This window comes from Manis javanica, chromosome 17 (genome assembly GCF_040802235.1).
Source record: "Manis javanica isolate MJ-LG chromosome 17, MJ_LKY, whole genome shotgun sequence".
In the NCBI taxonomy this organism is placed as follows: domain Eukaryota; kingdom Metazoa; phylum Chordata; class Mammalia; order Pholidota; family Manidae; genus Manis; species Manis javanica.
Genome location: NC_133172.1, coordinates 7,121,727 through 7,148,767, shown reverse-complemented (window position 1 = coordinate 7,148,767; position 27,041 = coordinate 7,121,727). Strand labels below are relative to the sequence as shown.

General features: G+C 54.4%; 3 protein-coding genes across 10 annotated transcripts in view; all 3 read right to left on the bottom strand.

Moving 5' to 3' along the window:
• Positions 1-196: 196 nt before the first annotated feature.
• On the bottom strand, positions 197-11,002 carry BCAT2 (branched chain amino acid transaminase 2). Of its 2 annotated transcripts, none has more exons than XM_017665650.3 (11): positions 9,525-11,002; positions 6,296-6,370; positions 5,748-5,951; positions 4,179-4,289; positions 3,972-4,091; positions 3,702-3,865; positions 2,188-2,330; positions 1,932-2,017; positions 1,593-1,733; positions 1,443-1,517; positions 197-610 (listed from the first exon to the last, which is right to left on the bottom strand). In XM_017665650.3, the coding sequence occupies exons 1-11, from the start codon at positions 9,546-9,548 to the stop codon at positions 572-574; spliced, it is 1,182 nt and encodes a 393-aa protein (XP_017521139.1). In that variant the 5' UTR covers positions 9,549-11,002; the 3' UTR covers positions 197-571. The 2 variants fall into 2 exon arrangements, with proteins under 2 accessions (XP_017521139.1, XP_017521140.1); XM_017665651.3 differs by lacking the exon at positions 9,525-11,002 and adding an exon at positions 9,323-9,471.
• Positions 11,003-11,214: 212 nt separating this feature from the next.
• HSD17B14 (hydroxysteroid 17-beta dehydrogenase 14) lies at positions 11,215-23,433 on the bottom strand. 4 transcript variants are annotated; one of them, XM_017665636.3, is made up of 10 exons: positions 23,246-23,430; positions 22,848-22,982; positions 22,354-22,392; positions 22,117-22,199; positions 21,377-21,443; positions 18,870-18,961; positions 12,168-12,272; positions 11,863-11,930; positions 11,649-11,745; positions 11,215-11,553 (listed from the first exon to the last, which is right to left on the bottom strand). In XM_017665636.3, the coding sequence occupies exons 2-10, from the start codon at positions 22,933-22,935 to the stop codon at positions 11,392-11,394; spliced, it is 801 nt and encodes a 266-aa protein (XP_017521125.2). In that variant the 5' UTR covers positions 22,936-22,982; positions 23,246-23,430; the 3' UTR covers positions 11,215-11,391. The 4 variants fall into 4 exon arrangements, with proteins under 4 accessions (XP_017521125.2, XP_017521118.2, XP_017521119.2 ...); XM_017665629.3 differs by lacking the exon at positions 22,354-22,392 and having other exon boundaries at positions 22,117-22,307; positions 23,246-23,432; XM_017665630.3 differs by lacking the exon at positions 22,354-22,392 and having other exon boundaries at positions 22,117-22,307; positions 22,848-23,046; positions 23,246-23,419.
• Positions 23,332-27,041, bottom strand: part of PLEKHA4 (pleckstrin homology domain containing A4) — a 20,040-nt gene continuing 16,330 nt past the window's right edge. For 3 of the 4 annotated variants that reach the window (XM_037005886.2, XM_017665627.3, XM_017665626.3), the window contains exons 17-20: positions 25,585-25,746; positions 24,617-24,675; positions 24,090-24,202; positions 23,332-23,785 (exon numbers count right to left, since the gene is read on the bottom strand). In XM_037005886.2, the coding sequence (XP_036861781.2) occupies positions 23,517-23,785; positions 24,090-24,202; positions 24,617-24,675; positions 25,585-25,746 (603 nt within the window). In that variant the 3' untranslated portion in view covers positions 23,332-23,516. The remainder of the gene's footprint in view (positions 23,786-24,089; positions 24,203-24,616; positions 24,676-25,584; positions 25,747-27,041) is intronic. The other variant, XM_037005885.2, reaches the window with a different exon arrangement.

Below are 27,041 nucleotides of genomic sequence, written 5' to 3'. Positions count from 1 at the left end.
GTAGACGAGGAGCGGCTGAGTGGAAAGTGGCTAAACTCAGTTTGTAGTGACGTATAAAAATCTCCCTCGTCAGAGAAATCGCCAGTACACTGTGGGCTCCGATTGCTGGGTCCTTGAAAATGAACCAGGCTGAGGACCAGGGTTCCGGATTAAGACCCTAGAGTCTAAGTTGCATCACTAGATATAACAGCTAATGTCTTGTTCTTTGGCATTTTATTTCAAAACTGCAGCAAGAAGAGGAAAAAACCAACAGCAGCACCGGGAGATCCGGCCTGAGAACGGGGATGCGGAGTCGGGGCCAAAGGGCATCCTTGACCCCACAGCACAGAGCAGCTGGGAGTCCAGATCCCGAGGCCTGGGTGGCGGGGCTAGAGCCCAGACGCCTGGGTCCGGCCCTCTTGGCTTTGGGAGCGTAGCGACCACGTGGGGGCGCCAGAGACCCAGGCGTCCCGGCCCCCGGCTTATTTCATATTGCACTTCAGGTGAGCCATTGGTAGGGAGGCAAGGGTCCGCGGGGTCTAGATGCTGCGGGTCGGTGGATCCGAAAGGGTGGTCGGCACAACCCCCAGCGTCACACCGACAACATCCACTCATGAGCCCTGGTGCCGTACTGAGGGACAACAGGGACTGAGCGTGAGGGGGACGCCACACCACCTCTCCCGGCAGGCCCGGGGGCACCCCGAGGTCTCATGGGAAATGTAGTCCACTCCCGGAAGCCCGCCCGCAATCCCCAGGAAGGGAGTCAAGGCAAAGACAGCGCAGAGACTTATGGGAGCTGTAGTTCTGCAAAGCAGAGTTACTGTAAGGCCCCGAAGTCGCTTGGAAAAAGGTTTCAGCTCAGAGGGTCCAGTCAAGCGAGGTGTAGTTCTAGGCCCCAATACACAGGAGTCTAAGTTCACAGGAAGGCAGTTCTAGGTCAAGGCCAGGAAAGGAGCTCAGAGGTTCTCGGAAAGATATCTCGGCTCCGACGAATGGGAATACCTCCAGAGGCTTATGAGAAGAAACCTTCCTCCTGGGCCACAGAGTGCCCAAGGTCCAGAGGCTTACAGAAGGAAGATTTCTCAAGCCACGGGGATCGCCCAGAGCTGCAGAGGACCTATGGGGGTGGGCTTCTGCAGCTGGGGCTGACTTAAAGTCCCAGAGGCTTGTGGAAGGGGAATTCAACCTCCAGAGGAATACTCGGGGCCATGAGGTCCAGGGAAGGGGATTTCACAAGCCAGGGCCCCAGAGGTTCGCAGGAAAGTCCTTCAGCCCCTAGAGGTGTCCTGGGCCACAGAGGCTCAAGGAAAGCTGACTCAGTCCAGGGGCCCAGAGGCCAACAGGGGACCATTATCTGCTGGTGGGTCTATTGAGGGGGAGGTCAGCTCTCAGTTCAGAGGCTCAGGGGACCTGAACTCTGGGGAAACAAGCTTCCGGCCCTTTTCCCAGTGCATGCACCCCACCTGGATTGCCGTCAACTCCTTCCAGAAGCGCCTGATAAGCTCAGGCCCATTTTCCATGGTGGGAATGTGTAAGTCCTGGAGAGGAAAGTGCCATGAAGACAGGGCCCTCTCCCTTCTTCTCTCCCATCGCCAGTGGCAGCCCCACCTCACCTTGCCTTGGTACAGGATTTGGTGCACAGGGCAGACCTGGCAAGCAGTGCCTGAACCAAAGACTTCCCGAACCCGTCCTTCTTCCAGCGCCCGCACCAACTCCTTCATGGTGACCTTACGCTCCACTACCCGGAACTCAGCCTGCAAGATAAAAGCCAGATCCATGTGAGCTCAGCAGGCGCCCTGCTGCAGAGCCGTGCCTCTCCCTCACTGAGGGTGGTAAGACAGGCTCAAGGGAGCGGGCTAAGACATGCCAGTGTCCCCAGCCCCCTGATGCACTGGCCCCCCAACACGGCAGAAACCCATCATTCCTGCTGCCCAAAAACATCACACCCTCACCCAGGTCCGAGCCAGGTCCAGCAGACTTTGTCTGACTACTCCAGGCAGGATGATACCATCCAGTGGGGGCGTCACCAGTTCCAGCACTAGGTCAGGTGTAAGGGACGGGGGTGTTACCCAGCACCCTCATGCACACCCTCCTATGCTCTTAGGAGCCACCCCAGCACCCCCCCACAATCTCTGAGCCCTGCAATCTGAGGAGTTATGCTACCACCCACTTCTGCCAGGGCTTGGGTTAGGTCACGGGTGGGCTCACCCCCATCCTCATGGGTCCAGTAGATGAAGATGTTCATGGTGCCCACCTCTGTGAGCTGGTGGTCGGGCCCATAGAGCCAGAGGACCTGTTCACAACCCTTCTTTTTCGCCTGCTGCTGCACAAACACTGTGGGCCCATAATTCCTGGTGGAGGGCAGCTTGGCTCAGCAGGGCAAAGGACCCCCGACTTTCCCCAGTGTGGCTCTAGAGGACTCTTTCCATTCCAGGACTGATGCCCCTGCCCCTCCCCAACACACAGCCCTCCCGTGACTCCCCAGAGCCCCCAGGACAGAATTCTGGCCAGGAGCTTGGTGGTCCGCCCGCTTCCCCCCTCTTCCCACTTTGCAAATCACAAGCGCATCACAGTTTGCTTTGCAGGATCACCTTCCTCACTCAGCTCCCCAGGTGACTGAATCCCCAAATGTGTTTCACAACCACCTGCGGCATCACCTGCTCTCAGAGGCATTTCTGAACCTCCAGGCTAGGTGGCTCCTAGGTCTGCTGTGGGTTCCCCCATAAATTGGGCCTCCTTGATGATTTCTAGTATCATCCTCTTTACCCAGAACTGACCTCACTCCTCACCTGCTCACAAGCCTCCCATGGCTCCCCGTTGCTTCTGGGACAAGATCTAGTCCCTGGGTCTGGGGTTCAGGGCCTGGCCTGGTCTGTGACTACCTGTTAAGCCTTTTGCAAAAACCAGACTTTTCTTCCCTGAGAACTTCTGTGGCTCTGCTTCTGCTCCCTGGCCCTGTGGTCCCCAGGCTCAGAAATTGGTTACCATCTTTTGTACCCAGGAAACTGTCTCCTTCCAGCCTATCAGACTCCGCTGAGGGGTTACCACCTCCTCTGTGAAGACTCTCACGAGGTCCCATCACCTCCCTCAGAGCACAGGCTGCTCCCACCAGCCTGGGAGCTCCGGGAGGGCAGGGCCCAGATCTACCTCGTCTGTGTCCCCAGCTTCACCCAGCCTGGGGCCTGGTCCTCAGGAGCCCTCACAATATGTCTATTGAAAGGACTGAATGAAATCCCAGCTGGGACCACACTTCCCCCACCCTCTGCCTTGATCGCCACCCAGGAGACACTCCTTGCCCTGATGAGCCCAGCCCCTGGCGAGGCAGATTTATACAGGAAGTCCACACTAGGGTGGCGGCTGCTGAAGGCCCAGGGGATGATGGGAGTCAGGCATAGAGCTGCTGTGTGAGGTGGGTGGGTGTTCAGAGAGGGGCCAGTGAGCTGTCATTTCTGGAGTCTTCCCAGGGGGCCAATCCTGATCTCTCCACTGACCTCTGTACAAGCCCTTCCCAACCCTGAGCCATTTGTTTATAGCGCTTAGCACAGGTCCCCCCCCGGCGACCCACGGCACCAATGACATCACATCCTAGCTTGAGCAGAGCTGTCCCTAACCATGTGAAACAGGGTGGGAGGGACAACAAACATCCAAAGACACATCCACAGCACATGCACTGCACCCTGTGTCTCTGACACCCAGTGTCTGGCACGGAAGGGGCTACTTACCCCCCCAGCTTGTAGTCACCAACCCCACCCACCCAGGCCCGGATGAATGTTGGGTCAGCCAACAGGGAGACAGCGTTCATGGCATCTCCAGGGAAGTATGAGCCCACGGGGCTGAGAATGACGAACAGGAGGGCTTGCGTGGACTGGCTGACACCTAGTGAGGGCTGCAAGGGGCAGAAGGAGGCATCAGGGACCCAGGAGTTTGAGTCCCTAGCCCTTCCCTTCAGGAGTCCCCCATTCTGGTTGCCCAGCCCTGGAAGTTGGGCCCACCTCATTCCCGATGAGCACAGGCCGCACGTAGAGGCTGGAACCGGTGTCGTCAGGAACCCAGTCCCTGTCCACGTCCACCAGCCGGCGGATGCACTCGAGCAACTCGACCTTATCAAAGCTCTGGGTGGAATTCTGATGCTCAGGGGGCCTGTGTGGCCCCTGCCCCACCCCACGCCCACCTCCAGCCAGTTGCCAGGGGCCCCTCACCGGGAGGCAGAGGCGCAGGGCTGAGCGCAGCATCCGGTCCATGTTGAGCCAGGGTCGGAAGAGGCGCACCTGCTGGTCGTTGCCTTTGAATGCCTTCATGCCCTCAAAGAGCTGTGGGGACGGGTGAACAGGTGACTCTAAGCTCTGAGACCGCCTCGGACAGCCACGGAGAGACAGAGATGCCAAGACAGAGAGTGCCACACAAAGACACAGACACAGAAGGACGCTGAGACACTCGGGGAGAAATGAACGGGCTGAGCAAGAGAGGAAAAGGGGAGAAAAGAGAGACAGCTACAGAGACCCAGAGAGACAATGAGGTAGAGACACTGGCTTAGATCCTGCCCAGGTCACTGGTGCTGGGTCTCAGGAATGATGACACTGTGGAAGTTATGTCTTTATAGTCCTTGTGGTGTAGAGAAATGATGAAATAATACAATGCCCGAAGTTTGCTTCAAAATCACACAGAAAGCAGGGGAAGGGTGGAAGTCCAGACGGAACAATGAGGCAACCAACAGCTGCTAACTGAGGGGGCCAGGGGCCGGGGTGTGTTATTCCATTCTACTTTATGTTTGAAATTTCAAAAACGTTTTTTAAATACTCAACTGCAAACCAGCTACTAGAGCTGTAATATGTTCATCCAAATCTCATCACTAGTTTCCCCAGGGACTTTGCTTTCAGCCATAGCTTTAAGCTGTGAACCGAATGCCTCCTGGATCTCTGTCCTCACGGGCCCCTTACCAAGTCCCACAAAGCCGATTCTCCTCCTGATGCCCATAGGGGGACAGTCCATTGGTTTACCCGGTCACATGGCCAAACTTCTGGGCACCATCCTCGACCCTCCCTTCCCTTGTCCCACTCAGCCTGCCAATCCTTCATGTCTCCAAATTCCTGCCGGGTCCCCACCTCTGTCCATCCCCACCCCCTGGCTCCAGCCCCAGCTCAGGTCTCCTTGTCCTCTCCTGCCCGGACCTTCCTCCCAGGCCGGCCTCCTGGCCCGCCTCTCCCTCCCAGCTCATCCTCCACTTGGTCTCACGGGGGCCTCACTGCACCCGGGCTGGCCCTGCTTCGTGCTGCTCAGAGCCCTCCATGGCCGCAGCCCCTGAGCAACGCTGGCCCTGAGGACATCCTCAGCCTCTCCTACTATACTTCAACCCAATCATTCCCCCCAAGTATGCCGGGCTTTTCTTTGTACTATCTTTATACTGGCTGTCCTCTCTCCCTCTAACACCTAAGCCTCCCTCTGCCAAGAGAACCCCACGTTCTTTCAAGTTGGAGGTAGGACCAGATGCCTCTCCTGGCCCCCACAACGGCTGAGCAGCCTCCATCGGAACACAGATCTCACTGGGTTGTAACCAAAACATGGGCTTTTGCAGTGAAGGAGCTGCTTTCTGCTCATCTCGGGGAACCCAGCATCACCCAGCACGGGGTCTGGAACATGAGAGGCCTCAGAAAATGGGTGGTGAATACCCAGAAAGAAGAAACACGAACCCAGGGAGGCAGATCCAGCGAGAGACACAGCAAGAGGAAGACAGGGAGGGAGACAGGGAGAGAGGTCACCAGCCAGGCCACCTGCAGCGAGTAGTGCAGACCAGAGCAGGCCGGGTGCAGCATGAGGTTCTGGAAGGGCTGGATGCGGGGCTGGCCCCAGCCCTTCTTCTCATTCCATTCCACCATCAGCATGTGGTCGGTGAATGTCTTCCCAAACACCAGGGGCTTATAGGGGTCAGGTTTCTTATGCGGCTCCTGTGTCATCTCCAGCTGCAGGTCTGTAGCCTGAGAAAAGGCACAGGACCCGGGTGTTCTGGTTCTGGCTACAACCTCCAAACTGGAAAACTACAACTCCCATGAAACCCTGGGGCAAAGACCTAGAGCAAAGAGGGACCTGTAGCCCCAGAGGCTTCTGGGATGTACAGTTTCTCCTCTCACACAGCGGGGAGGCAGGCTACTAAGCTACTCCATTGCCACCTGCCCTTACTTTTGAACCCTGGACCTTTTGGAGATGCCCAAATCCAACTACCAGCCCCTCCCTCAAACCTAAAAGTTCAGGCCCCCAGACTCCTCCTCCCCCAGACCAAGCCCCTCCTCCTTGAGATCCTAAACTATAGCCCCTCATTTACCTTGAAGTTGGATGAGGCATATCTTCTGGGACCACACAGAAGCCAAGGGACGGGGAGAAGTTTTCGGGCCCAAATCTGGGGTTGGGGACAGAAGTAAGAATGGTGGTGAGGCCAGGAGAGAGAGAGCAGGGGAGCCTGGCCACCTCCTGCACTTAGGAGGGCCCTCTGGCCTGCTCTGTCCTATGCCAATTCATTCTAGATGCGGCACGTGGCCCTGGCCGACTCTGCTCCCTGTTTGGATCAGTGTGTGGAGACAGGAGATCTTGAAGAGGCCAAGCCCCCACCCTGCCCGCACAAGAGTCATCCCTAGAAAGAGGTGAAGCAGCTCCCATCCCCTCCTCCACACCAGGGTAAAGTCAAACATAAGCACCTCCCACCCCAGGGAACTTTGGTCCCAGCCCTGCGCCTAGCCCAGCCAGAATATGGCGACTGGGGAGGTGTGCAGGTGAAGGAAGGCCTCCCTGGGGACCCTAATCCTGACAAGAGTTAGACAAGTGAGGGACCTATAAGTCATGCTCCTTCAGGACCCAGAATCCACGACCCCAGCCCCTCCTCCCTCAGACGCAGGAGTCTAAGGCCTTATTCTTTCAGGATATTAGATCAGCTGGGCTTAGCCGCCAGCTGCATATCTGGACATCAGTGATTCCAATTCCCTTCTGATCCCAGGGCTCAGCGGTAGCACAGGAATCTGGGAACTGCCCCCATCATCAATGGACACCGACCGTTCAGGTGAGTAGCTCCCTTGTGGTTCTGCCCAAGGCGAGCAGGGGAGAGCAGGTCTGGCCAAGCCCAGTAGGGTGGCCTCTCCAGTGTTCTTTGGCCTTACAATGCCTCTTTTCAAGTCCAACAGAAAAGCAGCTGGGTCATGAGGTTGGAGACAACAGCCTAGGCGGCCCCTGCCCTGTGAGCTGGGTGAGCTGACACCATCAGTGGAAGCAGACATGAATGGCAGTGGCCACTGGTTACCGTAGGTGAGTCATGGGGAGCTGGGGGCTCTGGGCCTGCACTGTCCTAAAGTCTGGGCCATGAAGTCTGTCTGAGGAGAGGTGCTAGATCGTTTGGGCCCAAGCGCGTCTGAGATGATCAGTGCAGGTTAGAGCATGGCCGCCAGGTGGCGGCAAGTAACGCACACAAGCCTGCGGCCATGCCTCTGTCCACAGAGCACCCGCAATATGGAGAGAGGATGGACGCCCAGGGCAGAGACAGCCAGCATCTGGGCAGGCAGGTGGCCCTCAAAGAGAGCCAGAATGGAAAAAATTAAAGAGGGAAGAGCAAGAATGAGAAAAGGATACACATAGAAATCGAAAGCACAAACTGAAAAGAACAGAAATCAGGCCAAGAGATGCCAAAATAGATATGATCATAAAAAGAGACTGAGATGAAACAGAGAAGGAGACAAACTCAGGCAAAGTAAAGCCTAGAGAAAAAAAAAAAATACCAAGAGTGAGATGTAGAGAGGCTGAGGGCCAGGAGGGAGGGGCAGAGACAGAAAGAGAGAGGACATGAGGAAAAAGGAAATAGACAAAGACTAAACTTCAGGTGACGGAGCACAACGTCAAAGGCCGATCCAGAGAAAGGAGGAAAGGCTGGGAGAGGCAGTGACGCCAGTACCGGGAGAGGAGCTGCCTAATGATGCTTAGAGACAGAGAGATCCAGGAGAGGAGGGAGAGGCAGAAACACCCAACCACGGGGCAGAGGGAAGGTGCCAGGCATAGTGACCAGGAGGTTATATATCTCCACTGGCCACAGAGACCCTAACAAACTGGGAAAAGCGGCCTTCATCATCCCAGGACATTTCTCTAGGGTCAGAGGTCTCACCTTAGCTCAGGGAAGGCACCCCCTTCCCCCTAACACCCAAACCATGGGGATTGGGCCAAGGGATTCTCAGATGGTAGATGGGCTATTGGGACAGAGTGTAATAGTTTGGGGGGTGAATTAAGTAACAAGAAAGGGTTGCAGAAGGGGTACAGGGCAGGGCGCTGCAACGTGATGGGGCCTCCACGATGGAGTAAGTCTCATCACGGCCCAGGTCTGTCCCACCGCAGTCCGGGACTGTTCTCCCAACATAGCCCGGGGTTGTCACCATCAAAGCCCAGGGGTGCCTCTGTCAGAGCCCAGCACTATCTTTCACACTTCAGGACCGCCCCCAATCACAGCTCTGGAAGAATCCCCGTCACAATGCAGTGTTCTTGTCTCAGCCATGCCCAGTCCCTATTTCAGCACCCAGTCAAAATTGTCCTTGTCATGGCCCAGGACTCATCCCATCACATGTAGAATCCCATTATAGCCCAGAACTTTCCCATCACAGACCACGACTGCCCAATACAGACTGTCCACATCACAACAGCAGGCTGTCCACACCACAACCCCAGACTGCCACCACAGCCTGGAAGTGTGTCACCATCAAAGCCGAGATTCCCTCAGAGAGCCTAGCCCAAGCCTGTCTTCATCAGTCACTGAGACACAAAACAGGAAAAATCTGTCCTGCAACCCATCAGGCTGCGATTAGAGTCCCAGATAGTTAGGTGCAAAGTTACAGGAAACACTTCCAAGGTTATGCCGCAGCTGTCCAGGGCCGTAGTCTCCCTTGAGTTGCTACTGTTTCCTTCCTCAATGAGAAACTCTGTTCTCTAAAATCATAGACTTAATGAATCATCTCTGCCGGCTGACATCTTATCAGTAAGAACAGAAAGTCCCTCTAGGGCCTGGAGGATCTCTGTTACTTTGACAATGAGAAGCTGCCTCGATTTCCAAGTCAGGTGCAGAGCTCAAATACAAGGTTTGGGGGACACGACACCACATCTATCTTAACTTTTAATCCCAAGAAAATAGGGCCTTGGGTCCAGTTTTCATACTAGACCTGAGACTGAACCCTACGTTCATCCTACCCTCTCCCCTGGAGGTCCTGGGCGTCTTATCCCGGCGTCCCCACAGGCTGACTACTCCCTCCTCAAACCTCTCCCATTACTGGTCTCTGCCCGTTTTCCAACTCATACCTCCTGTTCGGGTCCCCTTCCCACCAATTACCTCCATGACAACACCCCACCACTAGCCCCCACGACAGCCTCGCGCTCCTTTCCACCGGCCCACTCCTCCTCGGCGTTCCGCCGCGGAACCCGAGCACCGGAGGAGCGGCGCCACGCCGGACGGGCCGCGCGCTAACGGTGCCCCCGGAAGTGTGCCTCCCCGCGGGGTTCCCCAGCCCCTCGGCACGGGACCGCGAACCCACCTGCCCCAGCGCGGCTGCAGCCATGGTCGGTGTGGCGAGTAACTGTGCCCGTCCCGGGAGAAAGACGTTCCGGCCCCGCCCTGCTCACGCCCCCTCGCCGCCAGCCGGACACCCCAGTCCCGCCAGGCCTCCCCAATTACAGAGCGCCCGGGGGGAAACCGAACCGTGCCGCAGAGCGCATGCGCTGGAGCCCGAGAAGCAAGGCGAGTAAATTGAAATACACTTTCCTCTCAGCCCCCACCTTATGCAGTGCAACAGGGGGCATGCAGCGGTTTTCAAAAATGCATTTATTAAGTATTGTCACGGAGCACTACCGAGGATAAGCAGCCCAGCCTGAGGTAAGAGAGGAAAGAGCCCAGGAGCAGACACCTCGATCCTTTGGTGAAAAGGAAAAACACACTGCAAATGTCGGTGGGTGTATATATCATGTATGAAAAGGGAAAAGAGTGTAGGAAAAGACCTCTGAAGAGAGTGGGGTTGCAGTCGAACCCTGTTTGAATATAGTTTTTCTTTCCGACGAGAAAATATGTGTATTCTTTGTAACTCTGAAGAGAGAAAACCAGTTCACCATGCCTCTTTCTGGAGCCTTTCAGTGAGACCCGAAAATTTCAGTCGCCAACTTGTCGATGAGCCTCTAGGAACAGTCGTTAGAGCTGGATTTTCTCGTTACGCCCTTTCATGGGTGTCTCCCTAACTTCAGGACCCCTAGAAGCTGTTAGTCGATTACAGTTCATCAGGATCCCTATAATCCTAGCAATGCATCAGGTGTCCCCTACATCGTACTCCTGTCACTGCCCCAAACTTTCCGTGGTTAAAATTCCCCCAACTCTGCATCCCAATTACTGTGACACCACAATCTTGATGCTGCTGTATCCTCAAACTCCCATTCCTGGACCATTGTGCTTGCGTAATTCTACCCTAGAACATTTGGCATCCAAATCCTGTTCTCAGGTCACTGACCCTTAGCCCTAATAGCCACGGGCCCAGGCGGTCAAACACCTCCCCCTCCCCCTCAGGGTGTCGCCCTGTTTTCCCTCCCCAGTCATCCGTCCCCACCACGTGGCCTGGGGCTGTAGGGGTGCGGCCTCCGCACGCCTAGCGTCCCGCCTCGGCCAATCAGCGATTGCCGCACACCCCCCACCGCGGCCAATGCGCGACAGCCGGGCAGCTCCACCCCCTTGCCTGAGGGATTTACTGCACCGCTCCGCGCGCCTCCAGCCCCAGCGCAGGGTCCGCTGGTGCCCGGCGGACACCGAAGCCACGCTCCCCAGTCTCCCTCTCATCCAGACCCAGGAGTCTGGACCCCAGCCCCTCCTCCCTCTGACCCAGGAGTGTCAAGCTCCCACCTATTCCCCACTCAGGACTTCTGGCACCGGCCACCCTATTATTCCGCGGAAAGTGAGGTCAAAACTCCTTTCCCCTAATGGCCAACAACAGACAGGAGGCCCTTTTGTCCCACCTCCTCCATTATCTCCCAATTAGAGTTTAATTTACTGTCCCCTGTGGGCTGTGTAATTAGCGCCCTGTTAAGCAAACTGCACACACTTTTCCCTGGAGCCCCTGGCCGACAGGTTCCTGCAGAAAGACCTGCCTGGAATTGCAGTCCTTTGGATCAAGGCCACCCACAGGGCTAAGGGCGAGGTTCAGGATTCGTAAAGGGCGGAAAATAAATGTAATGATGCCCCCCTCCTTCTGGCTGCAGAGAACTTTTATGAGAATCTGTGGGGTGGTTTGGCACATTGGTAAGTGGGCTTAATGTCTAGAATTGGGGGCTGTCCCTGAGGGGCAGATGGTAGCTCAAAGTGGGAGACTTGAGTTTGGGGTTGAAGAGTCCTAGTCACGGAGGTGCCCGTGGAAATGTGGAGAGTCAGGAAGGGCTGGTGGGGGCACCCTGACAGGCCTTGCACCCGTACCCCAGCTCTGCACCCCCAGTCACAAACAGCTCAATCCCCGTGCAGAAGTTGGCTTCGGAGGCCAGGAACACAGCTGCAGCCCCCACATCAGATGGCTGGCCCATCCGGCCCAGGGGCTGGAGAGAGACGGGGAAAGGAGGTCAAAAGGAGCGCCCCCTGACCACCACACGCCAGGCCGTCCCCATGCCACATGGATGTGGCCCCCTCCTACCTGGGCCAGCGCGCCCTCCCGCACTGTGGCCGCGGGGTCGGGTGTCAAGGCCGCCAGCTCCTCCCATAGCGGGGTCCAGATGTTTCCTGGGGAGATACTTCGGGAAGGGAGAAGGGATGAGGGCAGTCTGCCCCGGAGCCAGCCCCCGGGGCTCACTCCCAGCCTCCCGTCACCGTCACCGCAGGAGGCTCGGGGCCGCCTTGGAGCTGCTCACCAGTTGACCCGGACACCATATTGACTCTCATCCAGGGCCAGAGCTTTGGTCATGGCTGTTACTGCCCCCTGCAGAGGGGCAGAGAGGAAGCTCAGTCGGGGAAGATGAGGCTTCCCGCCCTCCGCTCCCGACCAGGGGCGGTCCTGCGGGGCCCTCCGCGTGCGGAAGCCACGCACTCCTTGGAGGCTTCGGGGACGCACAGGCTCTGTTCTCGGGAGACACTGGACACAGAACATGTCTCAGGTGGTTTTGCGTCAGGGCTGAGGCCTGTGGGGGGCCAGGCAGGGAGGGAAAGGGCAGGGTACCTTGGTGGCCACATAGGGAACTGCCTGCAACTGGCCAATCGCCCCAACTAGGCTGGAGATGTTGATGATATTCCCCCTGCTCTTCCGCAGGTGCGGGAGGGCGAGCTGGAGAGACAGGAGGCAGAGGAAGGAGCCCTAGGGTCTCCCCCAGCCCGGCTGGAACACATCCTAGCGCCTGGGCCGATGTTTACTAGTGGATTCGGTGCCTTGTGGAGCCCAGTATCCAGAGCTCTAAAGCACCCCTTCTCTGGGCTGCCCAGAGTCTCTGGGTCTCGGAGCTTAGAGTCCCTCATTGTCTGGAAGGGATTTCTATGTCTTCACTGCCTGCCTGCCTGTCTCTTTCTCTCTCGGCCACCCCCACCCACCCCCACTTCTGTGTCTCTGTCCCTCTCTCTCTGGGTCTTTGCATGTTACTCAAATTCCTGTCCATATTAAGATGGGAAAATGCAAGATGTCTGCGTATTTTGCAAAAATGGGGAAAGTTCTCTCATCCATGGAGGGGAAAATGGTTTCTCTGAGTTTAGGGAGAGCTCTGTGGTCACAGTATGATGGGGGGCACATATGAAATACACCCCATATTCTGCCTACTTCTCCCCTGCAACTCCCTGGCTCTGTGGAGGTCCTAAATCTACTTAACTCTCTCCTTCCCCTCCCTCCCTACTTCCCTCCCGCCGTTTCCCTTCTTTCACTACAGTGACCTTGAATAAACTCAAATTCCACCCTTTCCCTCTCTTGCCTTGGGCAGCTGAGCTGGTCAGACAAGACCTGTTCCATGTCACTGAAGATTAAGAGCACAGAACAGTTCCCCCAAGGGGTTCTCCGAGTGTAAATCTAAATTAGGTCTGTCCGGTTCACTCCACCAGGTCTTTCAAACCTTCGAAAACAACCTCTATCCTTTGTTCAGCACTGTATCTTCCAACACCCACTTAGTGTCCCAACCACAGGGCCTTTTCACTTACTATTCCCTCTGTCTGGAATGCTTTTCCTGAGATAGCTATGTGACTGACTCCCAGGGTGACCAATTATACCAGTTTGCATGGGACTGAAGGGTTTCCAGAGATGTGGGACAGTGCTGGGTAAACCTACTTCCTCAGCAACTTCAAACTCAGACGTCACCTCCTCCCTGAGGCCTACCCTAACCAGCCTGTTTAAAACTGCAAACTGTCTACTGCTGGGTCCTCATCCTCATTCCTTTTCTCTGTAGCACAGAGATTTTACTTATTTGTTTATTCTCTGTCTTTCCCACCAGATTGCAAAATCCACAAAGGACAGTTGAAATTTATTTTGTTTCATCCTCAGTATTAAGGTGCTGGTCACACAGGAAGTGCCCATTGGGTAAAATTGTAATATTTCCAGAATATCTCGCCTGGCTTTAGTACATCTGCATATCAATAGGCATTCAGAGGTGGAGAGAAGTCTGGCTTTAATGTATTTGCATCATCCCTCAGGGGTGGAGAGAAGTTCATCTCCATATCAATGGGTAATTACCTGGGCAACGGAGAGGTGAGGGGGAAGGCCAGTTTTCTTTCTGCTGGAGCAGGAGAGAAAGAAGGCCCCGGACTGCAGTTTGTAAGCAATAAATGCATTTTAAACTTTATTTCTCCCTTTGACTGATTTCAGTTTTTAGAGGTATTTTGCCCCAGGATTCCCTTTCTCCAGACTTACAGCTCAATAAATATCTTTTGAATAAATGAATGCACTGAGGATCTATTATGTGCTTGGCCCTGTCCTCAGCTCTTTACTCAGCTCTGCAATGAGAGCCCCCTTCTTACCTGGGAGGAGACCCAGCGGAGGGTCACATGGCTCCAAGGGAATGTGCCACCTGACAGAGCCAGTATTTGTGCCAGAACTCTGGGACCAAACCCAGAATAACCAGGAAGAATTTCTAACAGCTCTGAGTGTTTAGAAGTTGAACACAACACGCAGCCTCCTCCTTGGGGACCCCCTCCACCTTCTCCCTTCCACCTTCTCCCCTCCCTCAATCCTCCCAGCTCCCAGGCCCCACCCCTGGCCCTGCCCTAGCCCTCGGTCTCTCCTGAAGCCTGATGAAGCCTGATGACACCGACCCAGCTCTTTAACATCCTCCCCACCCCCACCTGGCCCAGGAGAGCTGAGATATGGTTTATTTGCCACCTTCATCCTAGCACTGGGCACATAGCTGGTGCTCAACAAATATTTGTCCCACACTCACTTCCCAACTGTCCCGCACCTTCCACATGCCTCGGAGGGTGTCCGCCCCGCCCCACCCCCATGGCTCCCCTGGGCAGCCACAGTGAGGACCCACTGGTGCTGACCGGCCTGGCTCTTTCTCCTCAACATCCTGCAGCCTTGCTCTGGCCTCAGTCCATGTCCCCAAATGTTAGGGTTCCTGGGTCTGCTTCTCATGCTCTGAGCTCAGGCGGGGGAGCCCCCACTCAGCTGGCTTCACACCAGCATCTCCTAAATTTCCCTCAGAGGCCCCTTCCAGAGTCCTGACCTGCCACCCTGGGGTATCTCCACCTTTCTGTCTGGGAAAATCTTACTCTCTGGTCTCCCGGAAAATCTGCCTCTCTCCCTGGTTCACTCCCACCCAGCTTCTCAAGCTGAAGACCTGGCAGACCTGGGAGCCTTCTAGAGCTTCCCTCTCCCTCACCTGACCCACCCCAAGCCCCAGCCACTGTACCTTCTAAGGATCTCTTGAATCTATACAATTATCTTCACCTATTTCATTTACTCATTCAACAGATTAATTCATCACCTATGTGCCAGGTAAATGCTGGAGATACCACAGGAAACATGACAGGGAGAGATTCTGCCTGCAAGTTCTCTGGGGAGGCAGCAATAAACAAAAGTACAGCATGGAATGTTCTAGCATGTGATTAGGAATATAAAATAAGAAGTAGAGCAGGAAGAGGGGGATGGTTGCAACTGCAAACAGAGTGTCCAGAGAGGCCTTGGGAGAAGGAACACCTTGGGCACTTTGAGTCCAGAAGATCGTGCCATGCAGAGGGAATAGTGAGTGCAAAGGCCCTGAGGCAAGACAAGCCTGATGTTTGGCAGCCACAAGGCCACCATGGGGGGAGGTGAGGTTAGAGCAAGACAGGGACCAGATCATGCAGGACCTGAAGACCACTTCTGTTCACCTGCACAAATGTGACCAGTTTCTGAAGACTGGTGTTCCTAACCCCACACTCTGCCCTCATACAAGAGCTGGAATGATCTGTCAGTATTAATGGGACCACATCACTTCCTTGTTCAAATGCCTTCCATGGCTTCCTATCGCTCTTGAGATAAAGACCAGACACCTCAGCATGGCCCTTAAGGCGCCAGGTGATCTGCCCCCCACAACCCTTCCTGCACCACCACCTTTGGTCACCCCATTCCACTCAGTCCCTCAACAGCAACAGACTCTCTCACTGCCAGGCCTTTGCACAAGCTACGCCCTCTACCAGGAACACTAGCACCTCACGTACTGTATCAGCCACATCAAGGGCACTGGACTCTTACTGGTCTGACTCTCCCTCCCAATCCAGAGTCTCCGGCCCTCTCCCCTAATTAATGCTGATCTCTCACTTTCTCCAGGAGGCCCACCCTGACCCCCAGGATGAGCCAGTCCCCATGTCACACATCTCTCAGAACCACACCCATCTCCTTTCTGGCACAAAACACACTCGCCCACATAAACTCATCTCTGCGTTTATTTATTAACATCTGGCTGCCCCACAACTACAAACTTAAAGGGAAAGACACATGGTGTATCCCCAGGGCCTAGGACACTGCCCAACACCTACCAAATGCTCAGTCAGCATTCAATGAATGAACAGATGAATGGAAGACAGGTCTCTGAGAACCACACCAGTGTCTGCATTTGATGCTCTTGTGTTCAAACACCTATGGTACTCTATTGCTCTAAGATCTCACTTCCTTTAATATATAAATATCCTCAATTCCTCCATTCTTTTCTCTAGCCTAGGGAATCACAGCATTGACTTGTGTCTGAATCTACCAGGGAGGCCAGAGAAATCTGTCACCACGAGTAAGTGGTTGCCATTATACCACTACCACCACTACCACCATCGTCACCATCACCAGCATCCCTTGGGAGTTCTTGACATGTCGATTCTGGGGCCCCAGCCCAGACCCCCTGAATCAGAATCCCTGGGTCTTTGGCCTCCCTGGCAGATTAAGACAAAGCCATTTTTCAGATGAGAAAACTGAGTCACAGAGAGAAATGAACTTGCCTGACGTTGCAGGTAGGAAGTGGCGGAGAACTGAGGCAGGCGGGTCCAGATATAGACCCTTTACTCCCATGGAAGGCTGCTGTACCAGCCATATATAAATACACACACACACACACACACACACACATGTTGGGAGCCGGGGCTATGTCCCTTCCCCCACGTCTGAACGCAGCATGGGAAAGCACAAGCTTGAGAGCAACCGGTGCAGTCCTGGAAGTTATCTGCTCACAAAAACATATCTTGTCCTTGAAGATGAGCCAAGACTCCTCACTCTGAAAATAGGGAGACCTTGAGGATGTGTGAAAACACCTCCCGCCAGCGCCACCTAAGGTCCAATTATCTCCTGACCCACCCCTTACTTGCTACTTGTATAAATTGAGCCTGTAAACAATAAACTTCGCCAGCTTGATCAGACATCCTGCCTTGCTGGTCATTCTTTGTGTCCCTTGCTTGTGTCATTTCTGCAGGCGTCTCCGGCACACTCCACGTTCGTCCCGCGGGCCGGGACACACACATATGTCCTTTATGGATTGTGGTATATGCATGCCTTACTGTGTGGAGGTACCAGTGTTAAAAAACAGAAATTAGGGACAGAAGCCATGGTTTACTGGTTGAGCAACTGTCTGAGGCTATTTCACCTTGATTCCAGATGGGACCTGGGGGACAGCACGGGAGCTCCCCCACACTGGTGACCCCCGCAACTCCTTGGGCCTCTCCCCTCTCTGTCTACACTCTGAGCTGTGCTAGCCTCAAGCTGGGAAGCTCCAAACGGATGTCTCCAGGCCTGACCCTCACCCCAGACCCGTGAGTCCCTCTGGGACGTCTGCAGGGCATCTCCCACTCAACAGGTGTCCCACCCCACCTGCCCCCTCCCCAGGCATCCGCGTCGTAGTGGACGGCAGCTCGGTCCTGCCGGTTACTGCGGGTAGGGGTAGGAGAAACAAGCCCCAAAACCCACTCTCTTTTTCCTCGCGTCCACCCCCACATCCAGTCTAAGAGGAAATCCTGGCAATGCTACTTTCAAAACGGATGCAGAATCGGAACTTTTCTCACCAAATCCACAGACACTGTCCTGACTCTATTCAAAATCACCTCCTGCCCAACTACCCAGGTCTCCCCCTTACTGGGCTCGCGGCCATGGCCCTCGCCCCCGGCTGTTCCCCAAGCGGCAGCCAGAGGGCGCCAGTTCCAGCTTCCGGCAGCTCACGTCCCTCCGCTCGGAAGCCTGACACTGGCTCCGGGCTCACTCAACTCAGTGTCGCAGCGAAGTCTTCTCCTTGGTTTACGAGGCCCCATGTGACCTAGACCTCTTTGCCCCTTTTCTGCCCACCCTCTCCCTGTCGCTCCACCTGCTTCATCACACTGCCTTCCTCACTGCTCCTTCTCCTCGCCCAGCAGTCCTACCCCAGGGCCTTTGCACCAGCAGCTTCTCTGCTGGACCCCCTTCCCCATACACCTCCTGGGGTCTGACTCTAAGGTCGCCTCTCAGGGAAGCCTTTTGACCACCCCACCCTGGCTAAAAGAGCATACAAATACACTTAAAAAAACTCATCTGGTAAAGATACCTACTGAATTCATGGGTGAAATCCAATGTCGGATTTGCTTTAAAATACTCCAGAGGAAAAAAAAAAGAGAGAAAGAAACAAAAAGAAAAAGTGAGGGCTCTAAACGAAGCAAGAATGACAGAATGTTGCTAATTGTCTGCGCTGGTGATGGGCACAGGAGGTTCAGTGTATGGTTCTCTCTTCTCAAGTTTTACAGAGTAGCACTAACACATCTCTTCAACCCCATGCTTTCCTTCACTTTTTTGGCAGAGGATGTATCGCTCCCTGACATTACATTCTAGTTACTTCTCACTGTTTTGTCTCCTCAACTGGAATGTCGGCTCCCCAGGGGCAGGGATGTTTGTCTGTTTTTTCCCCTGCGGGATGCCCAGTGCTGAACCCATTGCTGGTGCTTTATAAATAAACTCTGGTTGAATGAATTGCTCTGAGGAAAACAATCTGCTACACAGAGAATGAATGTGGGTGGGTAGGTGCCACATAAGCAAAGATTGTCAGGAAAGGGGTTTCTCTGAAGAGGTGACATTTAAACTGAACTGACAAACTGGAGACCTTCATGGATGATTTAGAAAAGGGCATAAAAGTAGAAGGAGAGAGGCTCTGTGCTCCTACTAGCTAGTCACTGGGTGGCAAAGTTGGAACTGTCTTTTCCCAACTCCCTGTCTCAACTCCTCCCTCTGTGTCCATACATCCCCCACCACTACCACCACACCACTTTGGAAGGTCCTGGAAAGTTCCTAAGAAGTCTGGGCTATGTAGCTACACAGGTAGCTTTCTCTGGATATAGGGATTTGCTCCCATTTCTTTAGAATAAGATCAAACCAAGGAACAGAAAACATTTTGCTCTGAGACCAAGTGTGTCTGACAGTCTCACTGCCGGGAAGCCACCTGGGCCTGGCGCCTGGGGACCCAGCCCTCACCTTGGTCAAGGTGTACATCCCCAGTAGGTTCAGCTCCAGCAGCTGCCGGAAACCTTGGGCGGAGGTCTCCTCGGGCCACTGTGGAGGTGGATCTGAGGGGGAAGGAGACAGAAGAATGAGTGATGAGACAGGACAACAGGAGTGGGAACAGGGATGTGGCAGAGGGGGCCACAGGGTGGGGATGCAGACAAGAGGGTCAGGGATAATGAAAAAGAGCAGCTGCGTAGCAGTTAATTGAAAAACAGTCTCAGGGGCCAGAAGGTCTGCATCTGACTCTCAGTCCTACCACATCCTGGCTGTGTGACCTTGGGCAAGTCACTTCGCCTCTGCACTTCTTTCTTCACCTACAGAATGAGGATAACACCTTGTTCTTCAGCTTAGAAATTTCACAAGTCAATATTTGTGCCTGGCATGTTTGTTATAAGTAAATAGAAGGAATTGTGGGGGTGGGGGCAGTGGTTGGGGGGACAGAACAACAAACATTCAGAAGAAAAGGAGCTGGAAAGATAGGAGAGTAAGAAAGAACAAGGGGGCAAGTGTGTGAGGTGGGACTGTGAACACTCCAAAGGCTTTCGGAGACAAGTGGGTGAAGGATGGAGAGGGAGGGAATGTTGGATTATTGCTCCCCAGAGGCCCAGGGCTGTGGCCTCACTTCCTTCAGGCATCTCCAGAGGTCCAGCTTGGACCCTCTGTCCCCAACAGCTCGTCATTCCCTAGGTCCTGGGTCAGCTGTTTTACTTCGTAGCCTTTATCACCACCAGACATGCTAGTATGCCCAGTCGGTCTCGTGACTTGAGGCAGTTATGGTCTCTAAAGCTGCAGCAAACACTGCCTTAGCGAACACTGACCCACTGCTCCTGGGGGGGAATGTGTATACAGTATTAAGTAATAATATATAATAATATGTACATGTTATGGACTAAATATTTATATCCCCTCCAAATTCAAATGTTGAAATCCTAACCCCCAAGCTGACAGTATTGGGGGAGGAGGGTCTGTGGGAGGTGATTCCGTAGTGAGAGTGGAGCCCTCATGGATGGAATTCGTGCCCTTAGAAAAGAGGGCCCAGAGAGCTCCCTCACCCCCTCCACCATGTGAGGACACAGAGGGAAGGTGGCCCTCCCCAGACACCAAATCTACTGGCGCCTTCATCTGGAGGTGCCCAGCCGCCAGAACTGTGAGAAAGAAATAGTTGCTTAAGCCACCCCATCTGTGGTGTTTGTTACAGCAGCACAGACTAAGACATTGTATGTTTGTACGTATGTGCATATGTATATGTATATAGGTATACACACATCTAATATAAGTTACGATCTTAAATCCTAAAAACAACTCATTCTGGTAGACTCAATTTTATTTATTTTGCAAATGAGGAGACACGTTCAGAAATGTTAAGTGATTTGTCTTGAGGCCCACCCCCTCCCAGGGGCCTGAGTTGGGATTCAAACCCATCGGGCTGGCCACAGTGGGGGAGCTCCGTGCCCAGCACCACCCCTCCTGGCTCTGTCCTCTTGGCATCTTTGTTTGAGAGCTGAGACAAGAGGGCAGAGCGCCACCTTGTTTGACCTCAGCTGAGAACATCAACTGTAGGCAACGCAAACTTTGGCCACTCTGCACATGTCCGTGAATACTGGGAAAGTGCAGTGAATACTGACTTTGCGAGTAGGTAAATTCGCAAATATTGAATCCACAAAGAATGAGGGTTAACTGTGTCTGTCTTCTGTCTATTTCCTTACTCTAGAATGTGAATCCCCGGAGGACTGGAATGTTTTGTCTATTTTGTTCACCACTAAATCTTCAGTCCAGACAGAACTTGGAACATAGTAGGTGCTCAATAAATATCTCTTGACCAAAGGATGCAGAAAGTGTGAACTAGTACCTGACATCTTATTAATCCTTACAATATAAGGAGGAAAATGAACACCAGAGAGGGCGAACTACTTGCTCAAAGTTGCCCAGCCAACAAGGGAGGCTTCTCTCTGCCACAGCCTTGCTGTGTGACCTCAGGGCAATCAGTCTACCTCTCTGAGCCTGGGTTTACCAATATGAAGGATACTTATGAAGGCAGTCATAAAACTGATGGCAATTTCCCTTCAAAGCCACCACTAAGCCCTATAAATCACATGCTGTGGTTTAGATATCTTCACAGTCATCAGTAAAGGGAAGGGCTGCCAGGCCTCACTTCATAGATAAAGCAAACCAAAGCCACTGGATGGACGCTGTTTGCCCAAGATAGTTTCAGTGATTATGAGGCTGAGAAGTTGACCTTATTCAATACTCACAACCACCCTATAATGATGATCATCACTTCAACTTAGAAACAGAAATGGAGGCATGGAGAGGCAAGGGTTCAGGCCTGGGGGATTCCACAGCTGTACTGTCCTGTCCACGTGGACAGAGAGGGGGTGGGGCGGAGAAAGGGGAGGGGGACAGTGTGGGCGGAAGGGACGGGAAGCCAGGAGCTAGGCTGACACCAGTGGGAATGGCCTTCGGGCCTCACAACTCACGGTAGCCGGCGTTGTTGACCACACAATCCAGGCGGCCAAATCGGTGGACGGTCTCAGAAATGAGGGTCTGAGGAGAGAGAGGGCTTGTGAGTGAGCAGTGATGGCACCTGGCATGTGGAGCCCACGCTTCTGAAAACAAGGGTGGGGAGGGAGAAGCTGGAGTCACAGCAGGGGGATGGGAGTGAGAGGAAGCAGGGACTCCACTGAATCACCAGGCACGGTGGGAGACGGGAGACGAGAAGACAGGGGCACCGGAGAGCAAAGGGCTGGTTATGTTCACACTGAAGTCATTACTCCAGAGAACCAGGGTCAGGGGCATAGATGGTGTGTGTGGTGGGGTGCTTAGAGAGACACTGAAAAAGGGAAGGGATAGAAACCCAGAGACAGGAGAGGGAAATGCTTTTACAGAAGGACCCCCCACAGTGAGCGATTTTCTTGTTTCACACTGTGCGACAGGAGTGACAAGAGCTGTGAAGAAGTGGGAGATGAAGGAGAACCTTCCCAGGAGACACGGGGACCTGGCTGGCAGAATCTGGGAACGCCTCGAAAGGAAACTGACCGGAAGCCTTGGTGACTGGTGCACTTTAGCAGGAGAGGAGGGAAAGATAGAGGGAACAGCATGTGCCCAAGTCTAGAAGAGAACAAAGCTAGAGAGAGAGAGAGAGAGAGAGAGAGAAAGAGAGAGAGAGAGAGAGAGAGAACTACTGGATGTGGGGAATTGGGACAGAAAATATGCTCACCCTCACATCTTCCTCCCGAGTCACATCACAGAGGAGAAAGACAGCTCCAGGGAGCTCCTGCTCCAGGGCCCGGCCCCCCGACTCTGCAGGAGAAGTGGGGGAGCCTGGACTCCTGGTCTGAGGGAGGAGGGCTGGGGGCCTGGGCTCCTGGGGCTGAGGCAGGAGGGGAATGGGGGCAGGAGTGCCTCGTTCTGAGGGAGGAAGGGGCGGGATGAGGACTGAGGGGCCATCACTCACCATCTTTGTCACAGATAACCACTTGGGCCCCGCTTTCCACTGAGAGTAAGAGAGGAGGTTACCCCAGCACACCCTTGGTGAAGGCCTCTGCTGCCCTCTTATGGCCGTCTGGCGTGGCCCATCTGCTCCCTGAGTGACCCCAGAGTCTCATGATATCCCTCTGGACAAAGGGCAGAGGCTTTGACACATTCTGGCTACTCCAGGTGCCTGCCGAGTTTCCAGAGCTCTCATCTCTGGGTTCCAGAGCCAATCCTAAACCTGCAAGAGACCTGCAGGTATAGCGGAGACCCAGAGAAAAGGAGTAACAGCCCCTGGAGACCCACCAAAATCCCGGACCCCGGGCTTCCCCTGCCTGCCCCTCCCTTAGCATTGAAAACTGGCTTTTACAAGACAAGAATCTTGACTCCAGAACCGAAGACCTTTCTTCCCACTACCCGTCGGGTTCCCTCCTGTCCCCAGCTCCGACATTCCCAACAGCCGGACCTCTTACTCACCAAAAGCTCGCACGATCCCGGCTCCGATACCGCGCCCGCCCCCGGTCACCACGACCACCTTTCCGGCATAGCGCGTTCCCGTGGCCATTCTGCGTCAGTCGCTCTCCCTGCCCCTCACTCTGGGCCTCTTTCCACCTCCAAAGTCCGGGGAGGCGATGGGGTCGAATCAAAATAGGGGCTAGATCCTGGCAGCCCGGGCCTGGGGGGCGTTGCCAGGAAGGCCCAGATACCTGGAAGTTTGACCCCGGCACCTCGGCCCCAGCCCCCTCCTCCCTGACCCAGGAGGCCGGGCCCCCGGGCGCCTGCCCCCCACCCAAATTCAGGATTTATGGTGTCCGGCCCCTCACGCCTCAGACCCAGTAGTCTAAGCTCCCAGCTCCGTCCTCCCTCAAACCTACCGGTCTGAGGCCACTGTCCACAACTCCAGCTCTGCCTCTCAGGGACCCCAGGTCACAATCCCAGACAGACAGAGAAAGCTATTGACTAAAAGTTCAAAGTTTTAATCCGAATTTGGACAAGTGTTGAGAAAACCAAACTGTGGCCACAGAAACACCACTCCCTTCCTAGGCTCACGGAGGGGACCAGACCACGCCCAGAGGTGGTCCCCGGGCCGTGAATCCAGGCCACGCCCTCACGCCCCCGATTGGCTGCGGTGTTGGGGGCGGGCAGTCAGAAGCTGGACTGCAGCAGAGTGACTCGCAGAGGCCACGCCCCCTCGTCTTGGGTCAGGGCCGGAGGCGCGGCCCCGGAATCCCACGTGGGCTCCCAGGAAGCCGGGCCGGCGCCGCGCCCCTTCCCACGTCTGGAGAAACCGGTGCAGCCGGAATTAGCCGCCGGAGATCTTGGGGGCGAGGTCGACTGGGGCGTGGGGTCCGCCGGAGGCGGTGGCGCAGGGGGAAGAGGGTCTCCTCGAGCATCCAAATCTCCACCTTTAGAGACTGAGTGGGAATGAGAACGCCAAACTGCGATCCAGGAGTCCAGATGCCAATCCTTCCCTCTCGGATCCCGGAGTCCGGACCCCCAGCCCCCTCCTCCCTCAGACTCAAGCAGCCCAGCCCCGGGACCCCTCTTCCCAGGCGGAGTCCTGCACCCTGTCCCCTCTGGTTTGGGATCCAGAACTCCCAAGCCGCGTCCAGCTCTTTCCTCGTCGTGACAAAGGATTCCCAGCAGGCTCGGACTCCTCCCCACCAGGACCTAAGATTCCAGGCCTCCCCGAACCCAAAGCTCCCAGCCTCGCCTCACCTGTCATCATTCTATGCCATTGCGACGCCTCAGTGGCCAGAGCTTGGGAGAGGCTGAGGACTCGCTCCCGGTGACCTTCGGGTGTTGGCAAATAAGGAGTGGTGCTCCTTGGACTAGAAAAAGAGATTTGGGGGACCTGTACAATTACTACAGCGAGGACCACAGGGCGGCGCGTGTCCATCTGGGAGCTGTAGTCCCTAGCACGTGCCCCTAAAGGATCGTGAACTGGACGCGGCCCTCTCAAAAGCCCGCGTGCCTTATGGGATCTGAAGTCCAGTCGCGTGTAAACCTCACCTGGTTTCCTGATGGTGGGGGGCGTTGTTTGATATTTGCCCGGTTCTGCAACTCCAGGAACTGCCGTTCTCACTGCAGAAAACCTAGGGCTTCCTGATTCCCCAGGAACCCAAGCCTCTCTAAGGTTCTACCATCTGTACTTCAGTACTTAGGAGATATTAATACATTCTACTGCCCCCACCTTTGGCAAATTGATTTCCCTGCTCCTCCCCGGGGCCCTCCAAGCTCCTTACCTGCTCCAGGACCCAGAGCTTCTGAGCCATTTCTGGGCTCCTGAGTGTCCTAGGGAGGGCTGCAAAGGAACCAGGCCATTAGAATCCTTCACCTGGAAGTCCCCACCTTCTCATTTTGAGGGTGAGATGAAGGGAGCTCAGAGAGGGGGTGTAATTGATCCAGAGACACTGGCTTTACACATGATCCTAGGAAACAGCGAGGAAATCCCACCACCAACCACACACACACACCCTTCTGTGTTCTGGGAAATGGCTCACTGCAAAGAACCCTTTTCCATGACTTAGATGACACTCACAGGTGACTCCTCCCCTTGTTTACCTAGGACAAGGCCAGAAACAGGCCCTCCAAATTCATATTCTTTACCTTATAAATAGCTGGACTGTTTGTGACCCCACCCCCCACCCCTAAAAAAACAAGCTAGATGCAGAGGTAAATGTGTGTGACTGATACACTCCCTGGTTACAAAAAGAATCCCAACAGTAAAATCATCCCAGCTGGGACTTAACCTAATTCCTCCCTAGAAAAGTCTAAGATAAAACCTTCCTGCTGGAACACTGATTTTCAGACCCGAATGTTCTCTCCATTGCAACAGCATGAATAAAATCCATTTCCTTAATTGCTCAAGTCTTTTTCTTCCCGCCTCCCTCCCTCTCTCACTTTCTTTCTTTCTTTGCCTCTGGCAACATATACTAACTGAAAAAAGAAAAACTGGGCTTCCAGTCCAGACCTGTGACCCCCACCCAGATTGCTGGTTAGGGGGAGATGCTGTTTCTGCCCCACCCCACCACTAGGGGAGCCAGGATGGACCTTTAGCCTAGGTACAAGTTGGGGTGAATCTGGAAACCCAGTTCTGGGTAAGGAGGTAGGGAAGATCTCCATTGTACATACAGGGAAGTTGAGGCTTAAACTAGGAGCGGAGGACTCACTACCACCCACAGCCCCATCCCATAGCCCCTGCTCCCCTCACCTTATGTTCCACGTCAGGCTGGCGTCTGGCCGGGGACAGCGTCCTCCCCAGGGTAAGAAGCCAAGGCGAAGCCGGGCGAGGGAGAGGCCGTCCACACTCCTGGTTTCTGCGTATTCTCTCCAACTGCTCCTGAGCACTCATCCGGGGCCTGGCTAAGGGAGCCTGGGGAGGTGAGAAACATGTTGGGACTCCAACCCTGGGCTTCTTCTTTGTATCTTCCCTGAACCTCTCAGCCTGCAGTCTTGCCATTTCCAGTAAGTTCACCACTGGACCTCGGAGGGATCCTTCTACACTCATGCTCCCATAGTCCCCAAGCACCCACGAGACAAAGGCATTTGAAGCCCTGTATGGCCTCATCCCTACCTACCCCTCCGGCCTCAACTCCATCAGCTGCCCTGTTTGAAACCAAACCAAATACCCCAACAGCCCTGGACACATCAAGTTTCTTCACACAAGTGGTCAGGTTACTTGTAATGCAGAACAACTCTGAGTGAGCTTTGACAGTAACAAAAGGAGGCATGGGATGTATTAACGACATTGTCAGCACGAACAGTTTGGGTTGGCCTTAGGACTTGCCAAGCTCTCTTGGCCTCACAACCAGAGGGAAGAGGCAGACAGGGAGAGCGCCGCGTGATTATCACAGGCCTGCGGCCTCAAGCCGAGGAGCTTCCGGAAGCCAGCGGAGCGGCCTGGGGCAGACCCTCCCCTAGTGCCTCCAGAGGGGACTGCGGCCCTGCTGATACCTTGAGGCAACTTAAGACACAAGAAGACAGAGAGGAATTAAAGAAAAAAATGTTCACCAGAAACGTTCATCTTTGAATCACTTTAAGATTTGGATAATTCTCAGCCCATCCATATTGCAAAAAATGAGACAGCATTTCTCTGGAAAGGATACCAAGGAAGAGGCTGGCAACCCATCTGCTATGGGATTAGGCATGAGACGTGTGGATCCAGTAAAGCATCATGGCAGAAATGCTGCCAGACTGAAATGAAGGGGGCAGAGACCAGACAAAATGAAGGGGGGCTGTCAGACTCCTGGGATGCTCCAGGCAGGAAATGGGCTGATAGAGCCATCTGGCTGCGAACACGTGTTATCCTTCAGGAAATGGGGCAATCTGGATGCAGACATGTACACGGGGAGAAGTTGTGTGACAACCAGAAGCCTGGAACAGATTTTTCCCTAGAGCCTTCAGAAGGAGCATGTCCCTGCTGACTGACACCTTGATTTTGGCTGCAGTCTCCAACTAGAAAATTCTAGGGAGACAGCTTGGATCAGCTGCGTATTGTAGGATCAGTCACTGCAGCTTACTCTGATTTGGCCAATCTTGAATCACACGCCCCCCACCCCATTATATAAATGGTGGCCCCTGTTTATTGGCCCTATATTATTTCTTCACAGCAAGCCAGACCACCAGTGCAAAAGCTTATCATCGCCAAATTCCAAGTTTTACACATCC